Source organism: Ursus arctos, unplaced genomic scaffold (genome assembly GCF_023065955.2).
Source record: "Ursus arctos isolate Adak ecotype North America unplaced genomic scaffold, UrsArc2.0 scaffold_19, whole genome shotgun sequence".
Lineage (NCBI taxonomy): Eukaryota > Metazoa > Chordata > Mammalia > Carnivora > Ursidae > Ursus > Ursus arctos.
The window spans coordinates 46254823-46275166 of record NW_026622863.1 but is presented as its reverse complement, the minus strand read 5'-3'; the positions used below and the strand labels follow the sequence as shown (position 1 = coordinate 46275166).

Genomic DNA, 20344 nt, shown 5'->3' with positions numbered 1-20344 from the left:
ATGGCGGACACCCGGCAAAGGCGAGGAACGTGGAGCCCACGGCCCGCGGACAGACCCACGGACAAAGCCTGGAGGAGCTGGGCGGGGCGGGGGCCTGCGGGTCCCCCGCCGAGCGGGGAAAGGAGGGGCCGGGCGGGCGGCTAGAAGGGGAAGGAAGCGGAGGTGCCGGGCGGGCGCGGGGCGCGGGCAGGAAGCGGGGAGGGGCGGCGGGGCGGGGGCCTCCGGAAAAACGCCCCAACTTCCTGCCCCGCCAGAGCCAGGAAGCGGGAGCCGGGACGCAGGGCCCGGGATCGCCGAGCCCGACCTCGGGCGCCCCGCCGGTCACCTCCCCGCGCGGACTCCAGGTACACCGTCCCTGGCCCCGCCCGGCCTCCCGCCCCTCGGCTGCCAGGGGAAGTGGGGGGGAGGAGGCCGGGGCGCTGCCGGCAGTGCAGGGGCCCCCTCGGCGCCCCTCGGAGCCAGCGGCCGCCCCTCCCTGGGCCTCAGTTTTCCCATCTGTCAAAGGGGGCAAAGAAGGAGAACTAATAGCTGCCGAATGGCCAGTAAGTGGGGATGAAGGGTGCGAGGCCGTGGTCAAGGCCTCCCAACCGTCCAGCGGAGGACGGATGATCACTCCCATTGTACGGGCGGGGAAACTGAGGCTCAGGGAGCGGAACCGGCTCGTCCCAGGGTACACACACCGTGAGAGCGAGTAGAGTTGGGATTTGAACTTACAGGTGCTTTCAAGCACCGTCCTCCAACCCCACATGCTTTAGGGCCACCGAAAAAGGAAAAATGTCAATAACCGCGCCGTAGGCCGCTGTGAAGCTGGAAGTTGTAGAGCGCGTTTGAAAGCATTTTTTGGAAAGCTCTTTTTCTGGGCCATTAATTATACCCTGAGAGATGGGTTGCAGGTGTCAGAGCTGGAGATCTCCCCCCATTGTACAGGTGGGAAGACTGAGGTTCGGTAAGAAGTAATTATTTTTTCCAGATTTCACGGCATGTCAGCGGGAAAGGTACGCTGGAACCCAGGAGTTTTGCTTTACAGCTCCAGCACAAAGTGTGCGGCCGGGGCGGTGGGGGTGCCGGGAAAATCAGTGTACGCCTTGGAAATTCAGCTGTTTCCGGAGTTAGAAAGGCAAGATAGGGCGGGGAACCCAGGCCGGAGACTAAGGGCCAGGGGCGACTCGGCGATCTCGGATTGAGTCCCGGGCCGGGGGGCTGGAACCACTCTCTAGTCGGGCTGGGGGGCGGGGGCAGAGGGCGGGGCACAGTAGAGTGACAGGGGCAGTCGAGATAAGGAAACGCCAGCCCTCCAAGGCAGGCCAGAGCGGCCCTTTCTGGCCAGCGTGGCGCAGTGGAGAGCTAGAGCGGCCGGCGGGAGGAGTAGAGTCGCCCGGGCCGGAGCCAGGCAGCTGCTAGGCTAGAGCGGCGGCGGGAGGAGTGGAGCTGGAAGCAAAGGTAGACGCTGGGGCAGCTAGAGCGACTCGGAGGCGGGGTGGGGGACCCGGAGCCGGCGAGCAGAGGCTTCGGTTCTGGCGGCTGCGGTGGATTCTACTACGAGCAGGAGCAGGTGAGGGACGCGGACCCGGCGAGCGTCAGACCTTGATTCCGCAGGTCCGCCTCATCATCCCTAGCCGTGCGCACCGCCACGTCCCCTGTAGTAGGATTTGGGGCCCGTGTAGACCCGCCACGTCCCACGTAGGTTTTGGGGCTGATGTAGATGCGCCACGTTCCATATAAATTACAAGGCCCTGCAGACCCACGAGCTTCCTGCTAGCTGCCCCCCCCCCCCACGGAAACTTGGCTTCTTATAAGATATGGGGTCCCCATCGGTCAGTAGCACCCCCTAGAATCCTGGGCCCTGTAGATCTTGGGTCTTGGGACCACCACATGCTCCTGTAGAATTCTCCCCTTGTAAGTGTCCATAGGTCCCATAGACTGGCTGCTTTACATGTGGAATCACCATCCGGTGTGGTCCTCAGCTCCGTGTAGATCCTCCTGTTTCAACTTGCCAGTAGAATAGAATCTGGAGCCTCATACATTCCAAGGGCCCCTCATGGACTTACCTTGACTACTCTGTATTTTAAGTTCTTTAAGGCTCCTGGAGGTTCCTGGGGACCAGGGTCATCCACTCAGTGTCTTATAGACCCTGAACCTTGCATAGAACCCAGGCGGCCGGGTAGTCCCCGACTGGTGCCTGCTTTACTCTAGAACCCTCACCTCTAAGAACCTTCTAAACCTTCCCTGACCATCACCACCCTCAGTCCCATGAACACAGTGTGCCCTCTGCTGGACCATAGGCCTTTTCAGTTGCCTGCAGATCCATCTGACAGCTTCAGTGTATGATTACCCTTTGTGGTAGCCCTCACCGTCTATCTCCTAAGCAGCCAACCCCCCACTTTCCCTGCCAGGATGCTGTCTGAGCCCTAAGCCGTCGTGAAGCAGCCTGAGCAGCCACCCGCACTCCTGCCCAAGTCCCAGTGCCCACATACCCCTGACTTTCCCAGACACCATAAAGGGACCAGATGTGCCTCGACTTCGGTTCACATTTTAGTTTCCTAAGGTTGGGGTGGGGGTTCCCCATGCTCTGAAGCAGCACATTCTGTTAGTTAAATGCATAAAGTCTGGAGCCAGGCTGCCTGGGTCTGAATCCTGGCTCTGTCTCTTACAAGCCGTGCCTCAGTTTCCTCTTCCATAAAATGAAAATAGTTATAAAACTGACCTCCAGGGGTCATTTGGAGGATTAAATGAGTTAATAAATGTAAAGCAGTAATGTTATTCCTGGCATATACTTAATGGCACGTAGCGCACATTAAATGCTAGCTACTGTTTCGTATTTCCGTGATGAGGAATGAAGGAGACAGTATGCATCAGGTGCGTGACTTGGGGCCTGCTTGGCACTGAGCATTTGCTCACATAATGTGTGTCCTCTCCTTTGCCCTCTTTGGAATCTCCCTGCCTCTGTTGAACCTCCCCCCCCCCCCCGCCCCAAGCAGGGTGAGCATGGACCTTCCATGTGCGCCGTCATGTTTTCCAGCCCAGAAGTTGCAGCTGGTGGCCTGGTGAAGGTTTTCCATCTCGAACGGGAATACTAATCGCGTGGGGTGCTTGTGGTTGTGAGCGTTAAGTGAGTTCAGATGTGAGAATCACTTGGCGCAATGCCTAGCACACTGTTAAGTGCTAGGTAAGTTTAGCTTTTGTAATAAATAATCACTATTTTTTTTTTGGCGTCGGTTTGCAAGTTTATTTATGTGAAGATTTAACAGTGCTCAAATCTTAAATTACCCAAGCTTGAAGTTGGAGAGACGCTCTGTGGAAGAGAATAAAAATGTCGTGTGCTCTGGGGAACCCATGGGATGGCATAGGGACACTCCAGAAAGCATCATTGTTTCAGGATCATAATCAAAATCATAGCCACCGTTTATTGAGTGCTAGGGGAAGAGGCCTGTGGAGGAGGCAGAAGAGTGAGTCTCAGGCGACCAGGGTTATAAATAGCTTTGGGTTGTGGGGAGAGCTCCCCCCACTGGTCCACCCCACCCCATCTCCACAGCTCCTTCCCTCCTGACACGGGCTCGCGTGGCATTAGTCAGACTAATTAAGGACACAGATGATAGTGGGAAGATGCAGGGGGAAGTGGAGACTCTAAGGGAGACCAGATGGGAGAGCCAGCAAGAGATGGGAGAGAGATGAGGGACAGCACATGACACAGTGACTCGAGAGGACGCAGAGAGGTAGCCGCAGAACCAGATGTGGGAAGACAGGCAGAGACACTGACAGAGGGGAAAGATAGCGACAGAAGCAGGGTTAGGGTGAGGTGGCTGAGGGGGAGGGGAGGCAGAGATGGTGGGAAAGTGAGACAGGTCTGAAGGGAGGGAGAGAGGGAAGGAGACAGGGAGAAGAGAAGCAAAGACCTGAAGCAAAGGCACATTCAAGGGACAGACAGCCAGAAAGATCTGGCTGAGGAAGGAGAGCCAGCAGGACAGACAGATGCAGGGCCGGGGAGACAGACACACTTTGGGGATGAGCTGGCTGAGGACCATTCCTTGTTTTCTGGGATTGGAAGTGGGGAAGATACCTGGTCCCTAAGGGGAAGCAACTTCTGGGTTTAGGAAAGGAGATTCAGTTTTGTTTTGTTACGAGGAGAGAGTTGGGGGTTGGGGATTTGCCATTAGATTTCCTGTCACAGGAAGTGGGGCTGGTGGGTTCAGAGGCAACATCCGGCCCCAAGCCTGTCAGGTTTAGGAGAGCCCCCCCAGCACACACACACTTATCTCCTTTCTACCTTTCCTTTAACCTTCCCAACTCTGCTAGCCTCCAGGCCGTGCCTCACTAGGACCCAGCCTGCAGCGCCCTCCTCCCTCAGACCCAGGAGTCTGGGCCCCTGGCCTCTCCTTCCTCAGACCCAACCTGCAGCCCCCCTTCCTCCCTCAGACTCAGGAGTTTAGGCCCCCAGTCCCTTTTCCCTCAGACCCAGGAGTCCTGGCCCCCAGCCCCCTTCTCCTTTAGACCCAGGAGTCCAGACTCACAGCCTCTTCCTCCCTCAGACCCAGGAGTCTAGGCCCCCGGCCTGTCCTTCCTCAGACCCAAGACCCAACCTGCATCTCCCTCCTCCCTCAGACTTAGGGGTCCAGGCCCCCAGTCCCTTCCTCCCTCAGACCCAGGAGTCTAGGCCCCTAGTCTCTCCTTCCTCAGACCCAACCTGCAGCCCCCTCCTCCCTCAGACCCAGGAGTCCCAAGTCCCCAGCCTTTCCTCCCTCAGACCCAGGAGTCCAGACTCCCATCCCCTTACTCCCTCAGACTCAGGAGTCCAAGCCCCTAGCCCCCCCTCCCTCAGACCCAGGAGTCCAGGCCCCCAGCCCTTCCTCCCTCAGACTCAGGAATCCAGGTCCTCAGCCCTTCTTCCCTCAGATTCAGGAGTCCTGGCCCCCAGCGCCCTCCTCCCTCAGACCCAAGACCCAACCTGCAGCCCCCTCCTCCCTCAGACTCAGGAGTCCTGGCCCCCAGCCCACTCCTCCCTCAGACCCAGGAGTCCAGACTCCCAGCCCCTTCCTCCCTCAGACTCAGGCGTCCAGGTCCCCAGCCCTTCCTCCCTCAGATTCAGGAGTCCTGGCCCCCAGCCCGCTCCTCCCTCAGATTCAGGAGTCCAGACTCCCAGCCCCTTCCTCCCTCAGACCCAGAAGTCTAGGCCCCCAGCCACCTCCCTCCTCAGACCCAAGACCCAACCTGCAGCCCCTTCCTCCCTCAGACTCAGGAGTCCAGGCCCCCTGTCCCTTCCTCCCTCAGATCCAGGAGTCTAGGCCCCCAGTTTCTCCCTCAGACCCAACCTGCAGCCCCCTCCTCCCTCAGACCCAGGAGTCCAGGCCCCCAGCCCTTCCTTCCTCAGACCCAGGAGTCCAGGCCCCCAGCCGCCTTCTCCCTCAGACCCAGGACCCAACCTGCAGCCCCCTCCTCCATCAGACTCAGGAGTCCTGACACCCAGCCCCCTCCTCCCTCAGACCCAGGAGTCCAGACTCCCAGCCCGTTCCTCCCTCAGACCCAGGAGTCTAGGCCCCCAGCCACCTCCTTCCTCAGACCCAAGACCCAACCTGCAGCCCCCTCCTCCCTCAGACTCAGGAGTCCAGGCCCCCAGTCCCTTCCTCCCTCAGACCCAGGAGTCTAGGCCCCCAGTCTCTCCTTCCTCAGACCCAGGTGTCTAGGCCCTCAGCCTCCCCTTCCTCAGACCCAAGACCCAATCCGCAGCCCCCTCCTCCCTCAGATTCAGGAGTCCTGGCCCCCAGCCCCCTCCTCCCTCAAACCCAGGAGTCCAGACTCCCAGCCCCTTGCTCCCTCAGACCCAGGAGTTCAGGCCCTTAGACCCGGGAGTCAAGGCCCCAGCCCATCCTCCATTAGAGACCCCAAATTACAGGCTCTCATGGCTACAGCTCTCTTATGGACCCAGGCTCCTGGGCCTCCATAGCTTTCCCCACCCCTCCCAAGGCTCCCTGTCCTTGGGCTCCCCGCCCTGGCTGGCCTCTGAAGGGCTCTTTGTCGCCACACAGAGGCCCCATTGAGCTGCGGAGGCCGGGAGAGGGGGGGAGGCTGTTTACTCACCTTCACACCTGGGCCAGGAATCTGTGAGTAACCGCCCTGTGCCGCTGCCTCCTGCCCCCCCTAACCGTGGCCCCTCCTCTTCCCCAGCCCTGTGGAGCCCATGGAGGCAGAGGACATCGCCCGCGGGCTGGTGAGTGGGGAGAGCCTGGAGGGAGGGGACTGGAGGACTTTGAGGTGGGATTGCACCCTGAGCTGAACCCATTCCTCCTCTTCCACAGGCCCCAGGACCACCGCGGCCTGGCCTGGTGCCAGTCAGCATCATCGGGGCTGAGGATGAGGATTTTGAGAACGAGCTGGAGACGGTGAGGGGGAGACGGGGTGGAAAAGCTTCTGTCCCAGTCTCCCTGGGTCCCAGCCCTCAGGTCCCATCCTCAGTGTCCCTTCCCTCCTTAGGTCCATCGTGGGATGTTGCCCCCTGCCTCCTCTCACTGCCCGCTCCTCTTTCTGTAATCTGGGTACCACCGTCCTCATCCCCTCCTACCCCATCCTTGATGCCCCGTTATAGCACTGACACCCACACTTTTTACTCGAACCCCGGTTTTTATCACCACCCCCCTTAATTACAGCACAGATCCCTACTCCATCTCCTAATGCCTGTCCTCATCACCCGCCGTTATAACGTTAAATCTCATCCACCGTCCCTTGACACCAGCCCCGGCCACCACCATTACGGTGTGGACCCCACTGCCAGGGAGGGGAAGGGTCAAGCCCAAGTCCCTTCCTCTGCTTCCCACTGTCTCACCTCCCTCCCCGCCCTCAGAACGCAGAGGAGCAAAACAGCCAGTTCCAGAGCCTGGAGCAGGTGAAGCGGCGGCCTGCCCACCTCATGGCGCTCCTGCAGCACGTCGCCCTGCAGTTTGAACCGGGACCTCTGGTGAGGGCAGGGCTGCATGGGCAGAGGGAGGGTTGGGGCCAGGACAGGCCGCAGTGCTCAGTGAGAGAGACTAGTGAAAATGAGCTGGGAGGGTCTGGAAAACAGGATCAGAACACATAGTGCAAGATCTAGAAAGAGGGAGCCAGAGCGCTAGCCATGTGACCCAGACAAGATTGCAAGTGCCCTGTGCAAATCGCTGTGAGGAGCGAGTGAAGGTGGGAGACTCCTCACAGCAGGGTCACACAGAGAGCAACAGAGAATCCAGAAGCTAGCAGAGACCACACTCCCCAACCCCCTTCCCTGCCCGTGGCTATGTCCCCCATCCATGACTGCACCCTCTCCCACTGACCCCGGAAGTAGGGTGCTCCTCTGTGACCTTGGCAGGTGCCACCAGCCCGTCATAAGGGCCGGGGCATGGGAGGAAGCCACCAGTCTTCCTAGGTGAGGCTGGCCCAGAAACAAACACCTGCCAGCAGCCTGCAAGGCAGAGCGAGCATAATTCATGTTCCACAGATACTAGGCAGAAATTCCCTGGGCCCCAGCAGATGTGGCCCTGCGCTGCCCGGAAGCGCCTGCAGGGTCTAGAGAGCCCAGTGTGTGACTTAGGAAGGAAGAGGCCACTGCGTGGGCTGGAGGGGGGCACTCTGTGGACAAGGATCCCATGCCAAGAAGACCCAGTGCTGCCCAGCGCAGGCTGCAGTTTGGATGTAGCCCAGAGCACTGGACTGGACTGGAAATGTGTAGCAGGGCCCTCCTGAAACCAGACACCGAGAGAAATGCCAGGGCGGGATGCCCCAGGGGTGCAAGAAGAAAGAACGCATCCACCGACCCCCGAAGCTTCAGAAATTGCCAGGAAATTGGGAAAGTACCTTCTCTCCAGAAAAGTAGCTGCCCCTCCCCTGTGAATGGAGGCTATGGCCCTCTGGGCAAGGAGGTCCCCCTACTGAGCCTGAGGTTTCTAGAACTCGAGCTCTTGGAACTCAGCCCAGGGAGGGTGCTGGCTGCCATGTCCTTTTACAGATGTGGAAACAGGCCTAGCCAGGGCCTGGGGCTTGGCTGAGGTGAGCCGGATGGCCCCCAGCATTTGGAATCTGTCCTCCTGCGGCCCCCTCACCTCCTCAGCTAGGAAAGCAGCCAAGAGATAGTTATGGTCCCCTGGGCTGCTTCCTGTTGGCCTCTCATGGAGTTTGGGGGTGTGCAGAGATTGGTTGAAAGTGTTTACGGCAGAGAAATAGAGTCCTGCCCCTACTGGGGTGAGTCCTTAGCACGCAGACCATGTCCTTTACCTGACGAGAGCCCCCAGGAGCCAAGACAGGTTGGAGTTGGCAGCGCATTGCCAGCATCACCCAGCACTGGGCTGACACACAGGCAAGCTCGGGGAATGAGTGGTGAATGAATGAGTGAGCCCCGCTGGTCCACCTGGTTATTTACCCAGCCCCCACTGTGCCACTGTGCATGGGGCCTCTCTGGGGCACAGATGAGTCACAACCTTCCTCTCTCTCTCTCTCTCTCTCTCTCTCTCTCTCACACACACACACACACACACACACACACACCCTCAGGTTTCTGCAGTATTTCTAGGCTGTGGGTCGTAGGGGAACAGGCTGCCTGGATTCTAATCCCAGCTTTGCTACTAACTAGCTGTGTGACCTGGGGTAAGCTTCTCGAGCTCAGTTCTCTCATCTGTAAAATGGGATAACGATAATGCCTGTGATTGACCAGGTTAATGTGGGTCAGGGGTTTAGAACGGTACCTGATACAGGCCTAGCTCTCAGCATAGTGGGAGATGGCAGGAAACCAAACCACAGCCATTTCACAGGATAGAAAATCAGCAAATGCTCCAGTTGGCCCCAGGGAGGCCAAGAGAGGCCAGGGCCTGGGCGTGGGGATGGTGGAGATCAGGGAGCGCTTACCAGAGGATTTGAGCCTCAGGCTTTTCAAGGTAGAGTGTAGTTTGGGTCTGGGGGGAGAGGACAGGTGACGTTCTGTCTCCCCAGCTCTGTTGCCTTCACGCGGACATGCTGGCTTCCCTGGGCCCCAAGGAGGCCAAGAAGGCCTTCCTCGACTTCTACCATAGCTTTCTGGACAAGACCGCGGTGAGAGACACCTTCGAGGGGCCCCGGTCCCCCCACTCCTTGGTCCTGGGAGACTCTGTGCCAGCCTGGCCCTCCCTCCTCTCAGACCATCATTCCCAGCGGGCACCTGGGCTGCAGTCCTGTGACCCCATCACTGCCTGGTCCTCCCCTTCATTCCATTCTCTGTCCCGAGCAGGTTTTGCGGGTACAAGTCCCTCCCACTGTCGCCTTTGAACTTGGTAAGCAGAGGGAAGGGGACTGCAGGTGAAGGAGGGGTGTCTGGCAGGGGTCAACTGTCCCGAGGAGCCCCAGGGCCGGAGGCCACACTCCCCTGCTCCCGTGGACGGCACAGATTACTGTCCTGCCCTCCTGGCCACGGCAGCCCGAGGAAGCGTGGCCGTCGGGGTCTGAGGGCGGGTGGAACTGGCCCCCAGCCCCCTGCCCGTGTCCCCGCAGACCGCACGCGGCCCGACCTCCTCTCCGAGGACGTCCAGCGGCAGTTCGTGCAGGAGGTGGTGCAGAGCCAGCAGGCCTCCGTCAGCCGGCTGCTGGAGGACTTCCGCTCCAAGCGGCTCATGGGCATGACGCCCTGGGAGCATGACCTGACCCAGCTGGAGGCCTGGGTTGGGCGGGACCGGGCCAGCTTTGAGGCACGGGAGCGGCACCTAGCCGAGCGGCTGCTGACCCACCTGGAGGAGATGCAGTGAGTGGGGCCTGCCCCCTCCCCAGCCCGGCAGGGAGGGTCCCTACAGCCTCAGGGTTCATTCCTTAACCTTTGGGCTATTCCCCTGACTTCTGGGTTCCCCGGTCCTGGCATAAGTAATTCATCTGGTTTGGTGTTGTCTCTTCCCAGCTTTGGGGCACCCTCCCAGTTTCCAGGGCTTTCCATGGTCTTGTGTTTGGGCCTGGCACTTGGGTCCTGTCCTTGAAGCTCCGAGCTCACAAGAGACGCTCCTGCCTGCTGTGCTCCTGCTTCCCTGTAGCCTTGGCCCTCTCCCTCTCTGCCTCTCCCCTCTCTCCTGTCCCCGCTTCTAAGGGGACAGCACCCTGGACATCTGTGCCAGGTGGACAGGGACCCAGGCTTAGCAAGTTTGTTGCAAACTCCTTTCTTCTTTTTGCAGACACACCATCTCTACCGATGAGGAAAAGAGGTGATGATGGAAGCAGAGAGAACGGCAGGAGAGACATTTAGTTCCCTGGGCCCCAGGGAGGAGGACCGGGGATCGGGGGCCTGGGCGTGGAACATCCTGGCCCTGTCCTCTGGAGCCCTCTCCCCCTTCCTCAGACACCCAGCTGGAAGCGGTTGTGGGGTTGGGGCGGGAAGCAGATGCGGAGGGGAAGGCTTGGGGACAGTAGTGTCCCTGCGGCCATGGGCGTGTGTGCATCTGCGCACGTGTTGGGGCCCTCACCGTCCCCTCCCCACAGTGCCGCTGTGGTCAACGCCATCAGCCTGTACATGCGCCACCTTGGGGTGCGGACCAAGAGCGGGGACAAGAAGTCGGGGAGGAATTTCTTCCGAAAAAAGGTGTTTCCCTCAGAGCGCCCGAACCTGGCCCTTTCCTCCCCCAGAGGCCCCTGGGGAGCCCCGTCACTCTGGGCTCCTGGGGTCTGATTCTGCTTTGTTGGGGTCTCAGAGATGCATGGCCCCTTCTTCACTCTCCCTACTTCCCTCAGATGATGGGGAACCGGCGGTCAGATGAGCCAACCAAGACCAAGAAAGGCCTGAGCATCTTCCTGGACGCTGCCCGCTGGAACCGGGGAGAGCCTCAGGGTGAGGTGCCCTGCCCGGCGTCTGCCCGCCCTGCTTCCCCATGCCGCCCCCGCCTCATGGTCCCATCTCTCGTTTCAGCCCCAGATTTCCGACACCTCAAAGTCGAGGCTGATGGTAATGGTCCTGAAGCCAGCCTGGGGCTTGGGGGACGGTTGGGGGGTGCTCCTGGGCCATGGGGAAAATAGGGCCTATAGCACAGGCTGCTGTGGATTAGAGGTGCTGGGCTCTCATCTCCCCCTGCCCCCTGATGTCTCCCCAGCTGAGAAGCCAGGCCTTACGGAAAAGAGGGGAGGCCTGGGGGTGCCCTCCCGGGACCGGAACTTCGGGGCTCCTGGGCAGGATGTCCCTGGAGTTTCTCTGCACCCTCTATCTGGAGATAGCCCTGACCGGGAACCAGGTGAGTTTCTTGAGCACCCCCACCCCACCCCAGAGAGACCACCCTGCAGTTCTCCGCTTGCCCCTCCGGGCTCCTGGTCACCAGAATTATTAAGAAACCACCCCCCTTCCTTCAGTTCACCTGTTCCACGGCTTTCGTCTCAGGCTCCAGCCTCTACCCTGATGACGCATAGCCCCCTCCTTGGACTGTTTCGCATCTGCCCCCAGAACCCTCTCTGAGTACATTGTCAGTCTCCTTGGTGGATCTGAGGCAACTGCTTGGCCAGGCCTGGGTTCAAGTCCCAGCTCTGCAGCTTAGTCGGGTTATATCTTGGAAGCCCTGTCTGAGCCTCAGTCTTCCTGAAAGGGGTCTACCCTCTTCCTGCAAGTCCTGGCTGAGGGTCGGGAGAAGGGGTGACTGTGGAGGCATCACGCAGAGCCCCCAGTCTGCCCTGGTTCTGTGGCTTCCTCACTGCCCTGGCCACAGCTGTCCGTGGCCATGTTCTCAGAGGCCTTTCCATCGGTCCGTCCCCCACTGAAGTGCAGGGTAGCCGCTGGTGTCAGCCAGGCACTGGGTGGCTTTAGCCGCCCTGCCCCATTCCGCGGGAGGAGATAGAGGCCCCCAGAGTATGGGTTGGCTGCAAGGGCCCGGCAGCCAGCCTTGCTCTCCCCCCGCCGCCCCGCAGGTCTTGATGCCGCACCAGAGCTGGGGGACCCGCCCCCACAGGGCCCGGCCAGCCTGGAGCCCCTGGCACCCCCGGAGAGCACCGAGGAGGGTGCTGACACAGAGAGGTGCCCGGAGCCGGGTGTGGGGGGTGCTGGGTGCAGGAAGGGGCTTATTAGGCTGGGGAGGCGCGTGCCGGGTGTCGCGCTGCCATTTGCTCCTGCTGTCCCCGAGCCATCTCCACTGTGCTCTGCTCCTCCCTCTGTCCATCTTCTGCTTCCTCTTTCCATCCTCCACTTTTTCTTTTCCATCTCCTCTTCCCTCTTCCTCCTCCTGCGCTCTTCCGGGCTCCTCCTGCCCCCTCCTTCACCCCTTCAGGTTTTCATCCCCTCCCCTCCTCTTCTGAGCCACCGCCCTGCGCCTTGCTCCTGCCTCCCAGTGCCCTGTCCTCCCTCCCCCACCCTCTGTGCTCCAAGCCTGGGGGCCCTGTCCTCCTCACAGTTGGGGGGCAGGCTCTGCCCCCTGCCTGTCCTTGTGCCGCTGCTTTGGGGACCCTGTGGTGGGCGGGGGAGGTGAGTTGGGTTCCATTTGGGTCCTCCTCTGACCCTGTGCCCCTCTCTCCCCAGAAGGTGGAAGAGGTGGGTGCCCGGGCCCTGGGTGGGGGGAGGGCTAGCCCCTCCCCCATTTCTCCCAGCCCCTCCCCTCTCCCCGTGGGCCACCCCCTCCCCTTCACCCTGCGAGGGGTGGGTGGGGACATCACCCTCCCAGCAGAAGAGCTAAGTATTGAAATCTTCCCTCCCTCACTCCTTGCTCTGCCCACCCCCATCCCCTTGCCTCAGGGAAGGGAGGGGTCAGTCCTGTAATCCATACTGGGTTTCCTTCCCCACCCCCACCAAGTTTCCCTGTCCCTCCTGACCACCCCCAATGCCCCAGCACCCCAAAGTCCCAAGTCCCACTGCTCCTTCTGACTCTCTCCTCTCTTCTGTTGCATGTTTGATATCTGTCCTGGTCTCCCCTACCCTGATCCCCATCTGTCCCTGTCCTGGTCTCTCCCTGTCTGTCCCTGACCTGGTATCTCCCCACCTCTGTCCCTGTCTTGGTCTCTCCCTGTCTCTGTCCCTGTCTTGGTCTCTCCCTGTCTCTGTCCCTGTCTTGGTCTCTCCCTTTCTCTGTCCTGGTCTTTGCCTGACTCTGTCCTTGGCCTCGGGGTCCAGGCTATCGGGGCGTCTGGGGCGCTCGGAGAGCCTGCGGGTGAGTGACCGCCGCCGGCCTTCCCGGGGCAGCCTCGGGGCTAAGGGCCGGGGTGGGGGCCGCTCCCGGAGTGACGTGGACATGGACCCCAGCTCTGCCACGGCCGTGCTTGGCCCTGCCCGACGAGCCACGTAGGTCATTCCTCCCCCATCTACTGAGGCAGCCTGGAGAGTCAGGAGGATGGTGGGGGAGGGGTTGTTGTCAGAGTTACAGAAACCTGGGTATTGGCCGCTAAGGTCACTGAGGTCAAAGGAGAGGGGTGGGGCTCTTCTGTGTTAGAGATTTGGGGGCTGTTCTGCAGCAGGGGCTACTTTGGAGGCGTCAAATGCCAAGGCCACGGGGGGGGGGGCAGGTGTTGGACACCAGGAATGGAAGTCTCCTCCCTGAAATGCCCCAAGCTGGGGCCCTAACAAGGCCTCTGTCTCACAGCCCTGAGCCTGGAGACGAAGGGGACCCGGGACGGTCAGGACTAGAGCTGGAACCGGAAGAGCCCCCTGGCTGGCGGGAGCTCGTCCCCGTTGGCACCCTGCACAGCCTGCCCAAGAGCCAGGTGAAGCGGCAGGAGGTCATCAGCGGTGAGTACCAGGGACACCACCCAGTTCTGGCAGAGAGACAGGGAGCTGTCCATCCCGCCTTAGTGACCACAGGCCAGCTTGAAGGCAGCCTGTTTCCACTGAGGGCCATTTGTTATGTAAATTGGTGGAGCAGCCACTCATGGAACAGGACTGTGGCTGTCAGCTGTCATAGTGACGTTTCCTGTGAGGTTCTCTTTTTTTTTTTTTTTTGGTAGCGCAGGGCAGTGCTGGTAAGAGCTGGACCAGGTATATTAAGTTGTATTTCTCACGTAAATTTTGGTTTCCTTATTTGGGTAGTAATAGTTCCTACCTCAAAAGACTGTCATGGAGCTGAGGTGATTCACGTGAAGCGGTTAGCACGGTGTGGGGTCGGGGAAGAACATTCCAGCGTGACTGCTCTTACCATGATCTTGACCATTCGGGCAAAAAAGGTCCCACGGGGACAAGTTTCGGAAGATAGTATATTATCAGTGCTTGCTTCTGGGCAGGGAGATGATGGAAGTTTCATTTCTGTCTTGATTCTTTTCTGTGATTTCAAACTGGGTGTGGGGAGGGCGTTTGGCAAAGGTAGCACACTTTGGAAACTCTGGTGTGGAAGTTTATTTACAAGTTGCTTTATAGTAAGAAGGGTACTCATTCGGAATTTTTAGGGCAGTAGGTGAGTACTTTCTGTGTCACAGATGCTTTAGAGGCTATGAGCAAAACATAAGGCTGTGCTATCTGATAGGATTTTCTGGAATAATGAAAACATGTAGCATCTGTCCAACATGGTTACCACCAGCACATAATGGCCATTGAGCACTTGAAATGTGACAAGGACAACTGACAACTGAATTTTGTATTTTATTTCAATTAAAATCTAAAGGGCTGTATGTGGCTAGTGGCTACTGTAGCCGACAGCACAGCCATTTCTCTCATCAGAAAAATATTCCTAACAGAATTGTGCATTGAGTCTCCTGGGACTCCTCGGGCCCCTGAAACCCAGGCATGCTCTCTCTGGGGGGGTCCCTGGCTCCAAAGCTATCAACGTGTGTGTAAAGGGTTATCATTGTTCCAGAAACCAAGGCCGAGAGACTTGCTGGACACTAAACACAGCTGCAGGCTTGCTGGTGGTGCGACCAACTCATCCCAGTTCACCTGGAACTTTCCCAGGTGTAGCACTGAAAGTCCCATGTTCTGGGAAAGGCATCGGTGCCAGGCACACGGGGATCCTTGGTCACCCTGGCTGCCTGCCGCCGCCAAGGACAACTGGCAATGGGATAAGGATTCTTCAGGGGCTATTTCAGGGGCAAACAATTCCATCCAGAGAGAGTCATCCCTGTCCCCCACCCCGAGCCTGCATCTGAGACTGTGCCCCATCATTTGCACCCTCCCCAACCATGCTTCCTGCTCGGTGGCCCCACAGAGCTGCTGGTGACAGAGGCCGCCCACGTGCGCATGCTCCGGGTGCTGCATGACCTCTTCTACCAGCCCATGGCAGAAGGGGGCTTCTTCTCCCAGGAGGAGCTACAGAACATCTTTCCCAGCCTGGACGAGCTCATCGAGGTGCATTGTGAGTGCAGGGCCATGGCCCACTGTGCGCCCCACCACCGGCTCCCTCCTCAAGGCCTCGGCAGCTAGACCGGGAGCCTAGCACCTTCTCCTTGAGTGCCTCCCATGGGCAGCTTCTTTTCTATCCCTGGGGGCAGCTCCGGACCCCCAGAGCTCACATTCCAGGGGGCACATCAACAAGCGCATGGCATGGGTGGGGTGGGTGGGCAGCCCCTGGGCCCCAAGGATCAGACACTTGCATCCCGACCTCCGCCACCTCTGGATCAGCTCTGCGTACCACTTCTCGGGCCCTGACAGAACACCCCCTTCCCTCGCCGCTCTCCACAGCCCTGTTCCTCGATCGGCTAATGAAGCGGAGGCAGGATAGTGGCTACCTCATTGAGGAGATCGGAGACGTACTGCTGGCCCGGGTGAGGGCGCCCAGCCCCTGCCCCCCTGGGGTCCCCTCCTTCCAGCCAGGGACCTGGCATCCAGGCCCCGGGAGGCCAGGTCTCAGGCCTCTCCCCGATCAAGACCCAGGGGGGTCTCACCCTGTCCTCCTGTCGAGGCTGCTATTCCCACGTGAGGCCCTGTTCTTCCCAATCCCACCTGAGACACCCTCCCTGGCCTGAATCTCGCTGTAGTTTGATGGTGCCGAAGGCAAATGGTTCCAGAAAATCTCCTCCCGCTTCTGCAGCCGCCAGTCGTTTGCCTTAGAGCAGCTCAAAGTCAAGCAGCGCAAGGAGCCTCGGTTCTGTGCCTTTGTGCAGGTAAGGTGGAGGCCAGGGAGGGGGCTGGTCCCCAAAGCGCGCCCCGGTGCGGGCCCCCTCAGCACTGCTTTGCCCGCAGGAGGCGGAGAGCCGCCCGCGGTGCCGCCGCCTGCAGCTGAAGGATATGATCCCCACGGAGATGCAGCGTCTGACCAAGTACCCCCTGCTCCTGCAGAGCATCGGGCAGAACACAGGTGCCAGTGGGCGCGGCCCACACCACGGGGCCCCGGCGTCCTGTCTCTCACCGTGGCGGTGGGGCCAGGAGCTTCCCGGCTTGGGGTTCACCGGGACTGGTCTCTCCTTTGCCACAGAAGAGCCGGTGGAACGGGAGAGAGTGGAACTGGCAGCCGAGTGCTGCCGGGAGATTCTGCACCATGTGAACCAAGCCGTGCGTGACATGGAGGACCTGCTGGTGAGCCTGGCCCTGGCCGTGGCCAGGGACCCAGGGCGATGGGGCGTCCGCGTGCGGGGCTGGGGCGGGCCTTTGTCTTGTCTACCTTGGGGCCCCTTCTTTGGAGGTCGAGCCCCGCTCTCGGCTTGTGCCCCTCAGGGTCTCTGGGGGTCAGCCAGCCCTTGGGTTGTCCCCGTGACTCTCCCTTCCCCACTCCAGCGGCTCAAGGATTATCAGAAGCGCCTGGACTTGTCCCACCTGCGGCAGAGCAACGACCCCATGCTGAGCGAGTTCAAGGTGGCCCTGCCTGCCCTGACCTCCCCGTCTCTCCCTGGCCTTCCCCTGCCCACGCCCAGCCCTGACCCTCCTGCCCCGGGGATTCTCTGATAAGGCACGTGGGGAGTGAGAGCCACCACCCCTCCTCCTGGAACCCCTCCTCAGCCCCCGCCAGTTGCCCATCCTGACCCCTGCCTGCCGTCCTCTGGCCGGGCCTGCGCTGATCTTGACTCCTTCCTGCCCCCAGAACCTGGACATCACCAAAAAGAAGCTGGTGCATGAGGGCCCGCTGACATGGCGGGTGACAAAGGACAAGGCTGTAGGTGAGTGCGGGGGGGGGGGGGGGGGGGGGCAGGGGAGACGGGGAGGGGGGGTGCTCGGGGCCCGGGGATGCTGAGCCCCGGCCTCGCCCCGCAGAGGTCCACGTGCTGCTGCTGGACGACCTGCTGCTGCTGCTCCAGCGCCAAGACGAGCGGCTGCTGCTCAAGTCCCACAGCCGGACGCTGACGCCCACGCCCGACGGCAAGACCATGCTGCGGCCCGTGCTGCGGCTCACGTCCGCCATGACCCGCGAGGTGGCTACCGGTGAGGCCCCGCCCCTGGAGTGGGAGGGGACCCTCGGAAAGAGCTGGGAGCGAGGCCACCGCAGAGCCAGAGAAGGGGGAAGATGCGAGAGGGGCCCCGGAGCCTGGCCAGGGGCCAGGAGGGTTGTGGGTCTTAGGAAGGGAGCTGGGCAGCTCCCCAGGGGTTTGCACGGAGGAGCAGCCAGCTCTGATCAGGATTTGAAGACTCCCCCTGGCTACCTCTTGGGGACCATAGGGGAGCAGATGTGGAGACTGGAGCCCAGTGAGGAGGGGTTTGCAAATGTGCTTCCTGGAAGCTGCACCAGTGGCTCTAGGGGTTTCGTGGAGAGAGCCAGACTGGGGATTTGCTGCCTGATGGCTGAGGGGGTGTGAGAGGGAGGCCTCGGGAGGAGGCAGGGGAGGGATGGCAGGAGCTGGGGGAGCCTAAGGCCATGGCCATCAGGGGCTGCCCCCGCCTCTAGCCCAAGCTCAGGGGAGGTGCACATTGGGGTGACCCTGGCTCTGAACCCCCCTCTCCCTCCTCCTGCAGATCACAAAGCCTTCTATGTCATTTTTACGTGGGACCAGGAGGCCCAGATATATGAACTGGTGGCCCAGACTGTGTCGGAACGAAAAAAGTAAGGAGGTCTGGGTTCTAAGCTTGGGTGGAAATGGAGGCCCAGGCTGGGGGGCCTCTGACAGCCTGCCCCGGGGCGGGCTGACCTGTCTCCCCAGCTGGTGTTCCCTCATCACCGACACTGCTGGATCCTTGAAGGTCCCTGCTCCCGCCTCTCGCCCCAAATCCCGGCCCAGCCCTAGCAGGTAAGGGAGGACATTGGAGGGCTGAGGAGCCAGGGGGGACTTCTCTGAGTCTCCAGAACCTGAGCCCCAGCCCTGTCTCTGTGCATGTGTATAGGCGCATGTGTGTACAGGTGTGTGTGTCCCACCACCACAGCCCATCTGGCCCCCGTCCAGGCCCCTCTGTCTCCATCTCCCTTCCTCAATTTCTGTTCTGTTTCTGGACACCCCCACCCCCACCCCCCACCTCCTGCTGTCTTCCTGCTGCCGCCAGGGCCGTGGGGTCACCCAGTACTTCTTCCCCCCAGCACACGAGAACCCCTGCTCAGCAGCTCGGAGAATGGCAACGGGGGTGGCCGAGAGATACCCCCAGGGGACGGTGAGCCTTTGTGGGGGTGCGGAGTAGGGGTAGGGTGTCCTGAGGAGACTGGCAGGAATTGAGCACCCCCCCTGCTTCTCCTTCCCCCACCCAGGCCGGATAGAGAGAATCCTCAGCACCCTCCTGCCCTACTGCAGGCCCGTCCCCGAGGGCCAGCTCGCTGCCAGGGCCCTTGAGAAAGGTAGGCCAGCGGTGCCCAGGCGAGGCTGCCGCTAGCCTGTGTCTCCACCTTGCTTCCTGCCCAGGCCCTGCACCACCACCCTCGGTGGCCCCAAACCCCTCTTCTTTCTGCAGCTTCTGTCCCTCCCTTGACCTTCGGTTCAGCCTCTCCCTGGACACCCTCCATCCTCGGTGTCCCCTCCCTGCCTCTCTTCTACACCCCCTTTCTATCCCCCCTGCCCCACCTGCAGCCTGGCTCCCACCTTCCCCTCAGGATCTCCCCTCCACCCCTGCAGGCCCCCGGCCTCTTTCCCAGCCCCGCTTCTGACTCTGTCCCCTTGCCCCTGCCAGTGCTATCCCTGAAGCAGCTCCTGTTTCCCTCGGAGGAAGACAGTGGGGCAGGGCCTCCCCGTGAAGGGGATGGGGTCCCAGGGGGTGGCTCCCAGAGCCCGACCCAGACCCAGGAGATTCGGGAGAAGCTGCTCAGCCTGGAGGAGACCATGAAACAGCTGGAGGTGGTGGCCTGGGGGGAGGGGCGGGGCGGGGGAGGATGGGGCCTTCTCGGTGGAGGGACCCCCTCCTAGGGACCCCCCCCCCTCACCGAGGACTCCCCAACCAGGAGGTGGAGGAGGAATTTTGTCGCCTGCGACTCCTCCTGTCTCAGCTTGGGGAGAACAGCTTCCCGCAGCCTGGCTGTACCTGAGGCTTTCTGCCCCGGGCAGGTGAGTGGAGACCCAGAGGGCCGAAGCTCCGCCCAGAGGGGAGGCACCAGAGTGGGCATCTCGGGGGCTCCCTTCTCCACAGCCCCATCCTGCTGTCTCCCTGCGTCTCCCCGGTCTGCCTCCTGTCTCTGTCTGTTCTCCTTCTTGGGCTCTCCTGTGTTCTCTCTCTGCCCATCCTCCTCCTCCCCTCATCTTCCCTCTCCCTTGTCTTCCCTCTCTCCCTCCCCCTCCTCCTCCCCCCCTTATCCTCCCTCCCCACATCCTTCTCTCCCTCATTTTCCTCTCTCCTCCACCCTCCTCCTCCCCCCCTTTTCCATTTCTCTTCATCTCTCCCCATCTCCCTTTTCCTACACCCCCCAGGCCTTTCCGCAAGACTGAGGGCCACCGGCTGCCACCGCACAGCTGCCGCAGCATCTCCAACCCCAAGGGCCTGAGGAGAGGGAGCTGGGCTGCTGGGGGGGCCATGCCTGGGGGGCCCAGCTGGGATCACTGCCTCCCCCCAACCTCCCCTCGGCCTTGGCCTTCTCTCCCTCCTGCCTTCTGCTTGGGAGACTCAGGGCTTCATTCGGGGGGGACCACAGTGACCCCTCCCCCATACCCTGGGCCATCTCAGTATTGCCTGGGGGGGGGGCTACCCCTCCATTCCCCACCCCCAAGTGCCTTTGCTCTGTTTTTATACCCTGAATTGGAGGTTTATTTTTTAATATATATTATCTAAGGAGAGATCTGTGTGTGTGAGGGTGGGGTGGGGGCTGTGGAGTGGTTTCTGGGACCTTTCATGACTGTCTGGCATCACTTTCCTGGGTCTGTCCCCCCTGCCTTTCTCCAGTTCTTCCTTCCTTCTTTCCTGTGCTTTAACAGTGACTCCCCAGGTGACCCCCCGACACACACCGAGCCCCACCTGTCATCCATGACACCGGGCTCCCCCACGGCTCACACTCCTTTCCGTTCTTTTATTTTTGTAGTAAACTCTCTGGAGGTGGCTGGTGGGGGTTATGGGGAGCTGGTGGGGAGGGGGCCCTCCTGGGTGGGGGCTGGGGGCGGGGTTATTGCTCTGAGCTCCCTGTCCCAGGGGGCCTGTGTGGGGAGGGTGTCAGGA

The 20344-nt window shown here is 60.8% G+C and overlaps 1 protein-coding gene across 6 annotated transcripts; it reads left to right on the top strand.

Moving 5' to 3' along the window:
* The first annotated feature begins 189 nt into the window (after positions 1–189).
* Positions 190–19968, top strand: ARHGEF1 (Rho guanine nucleotide exchange factor 1). 6 transcript variants are annotated; one of them, XM_057314428.1, is made up of 30 exons: positions 190–344; positions 6160–6202; positions 6291–6374; positions 6833–6946; positions 8944–9042; positions 9218–9260; positions 9478–9724; positions 10143–10172; positions 10447–10546; positions 10696–10792; positions 10871–10906; positions 11052–11189; positions 11854–11959; positions 13046–13213; positions 13512–13657; positions 15063–15209; positions 15536–15618; positions 15832–15957; positions 16037–16151; positions 16269–16369; positions 16568–16645; positions 16872–16947; positions 17042–17209; positions 17738–17825; positions 17923–18009; positions 18294–18364; positions 18459–18545; positions 18875–19038; positions 19143–19245; positions 19606–19968. In XM_057314428.1, exons 2-29 carry the CDS (start codon positions 6173–6175, stop codon positions 19224–19226), a joined length of 2913 nt encoding a protein of 970 aa, XP_057170411.1. In that variant the 5' UTR covers positions 190–344; positions 6160–6172; the 3' UTR covers positions 19227–19245; positions 19606–19968. The 6 variants fall into 6 exon arrangements, with proteins under 6 accessions (XP_057170411.1, XP_048079605.1, XP_057170412.1 ...); XM_057314429.1 differs by lacking the exon at positions 190–344 and adding an exon at positions 1312–1552; XM_057314427.1 differs by lacking the exon at positions 190–344 and adding an exon at positions 3031–3166.
* Positions 19969–20344: the final 376 nt, after the last annotated feature.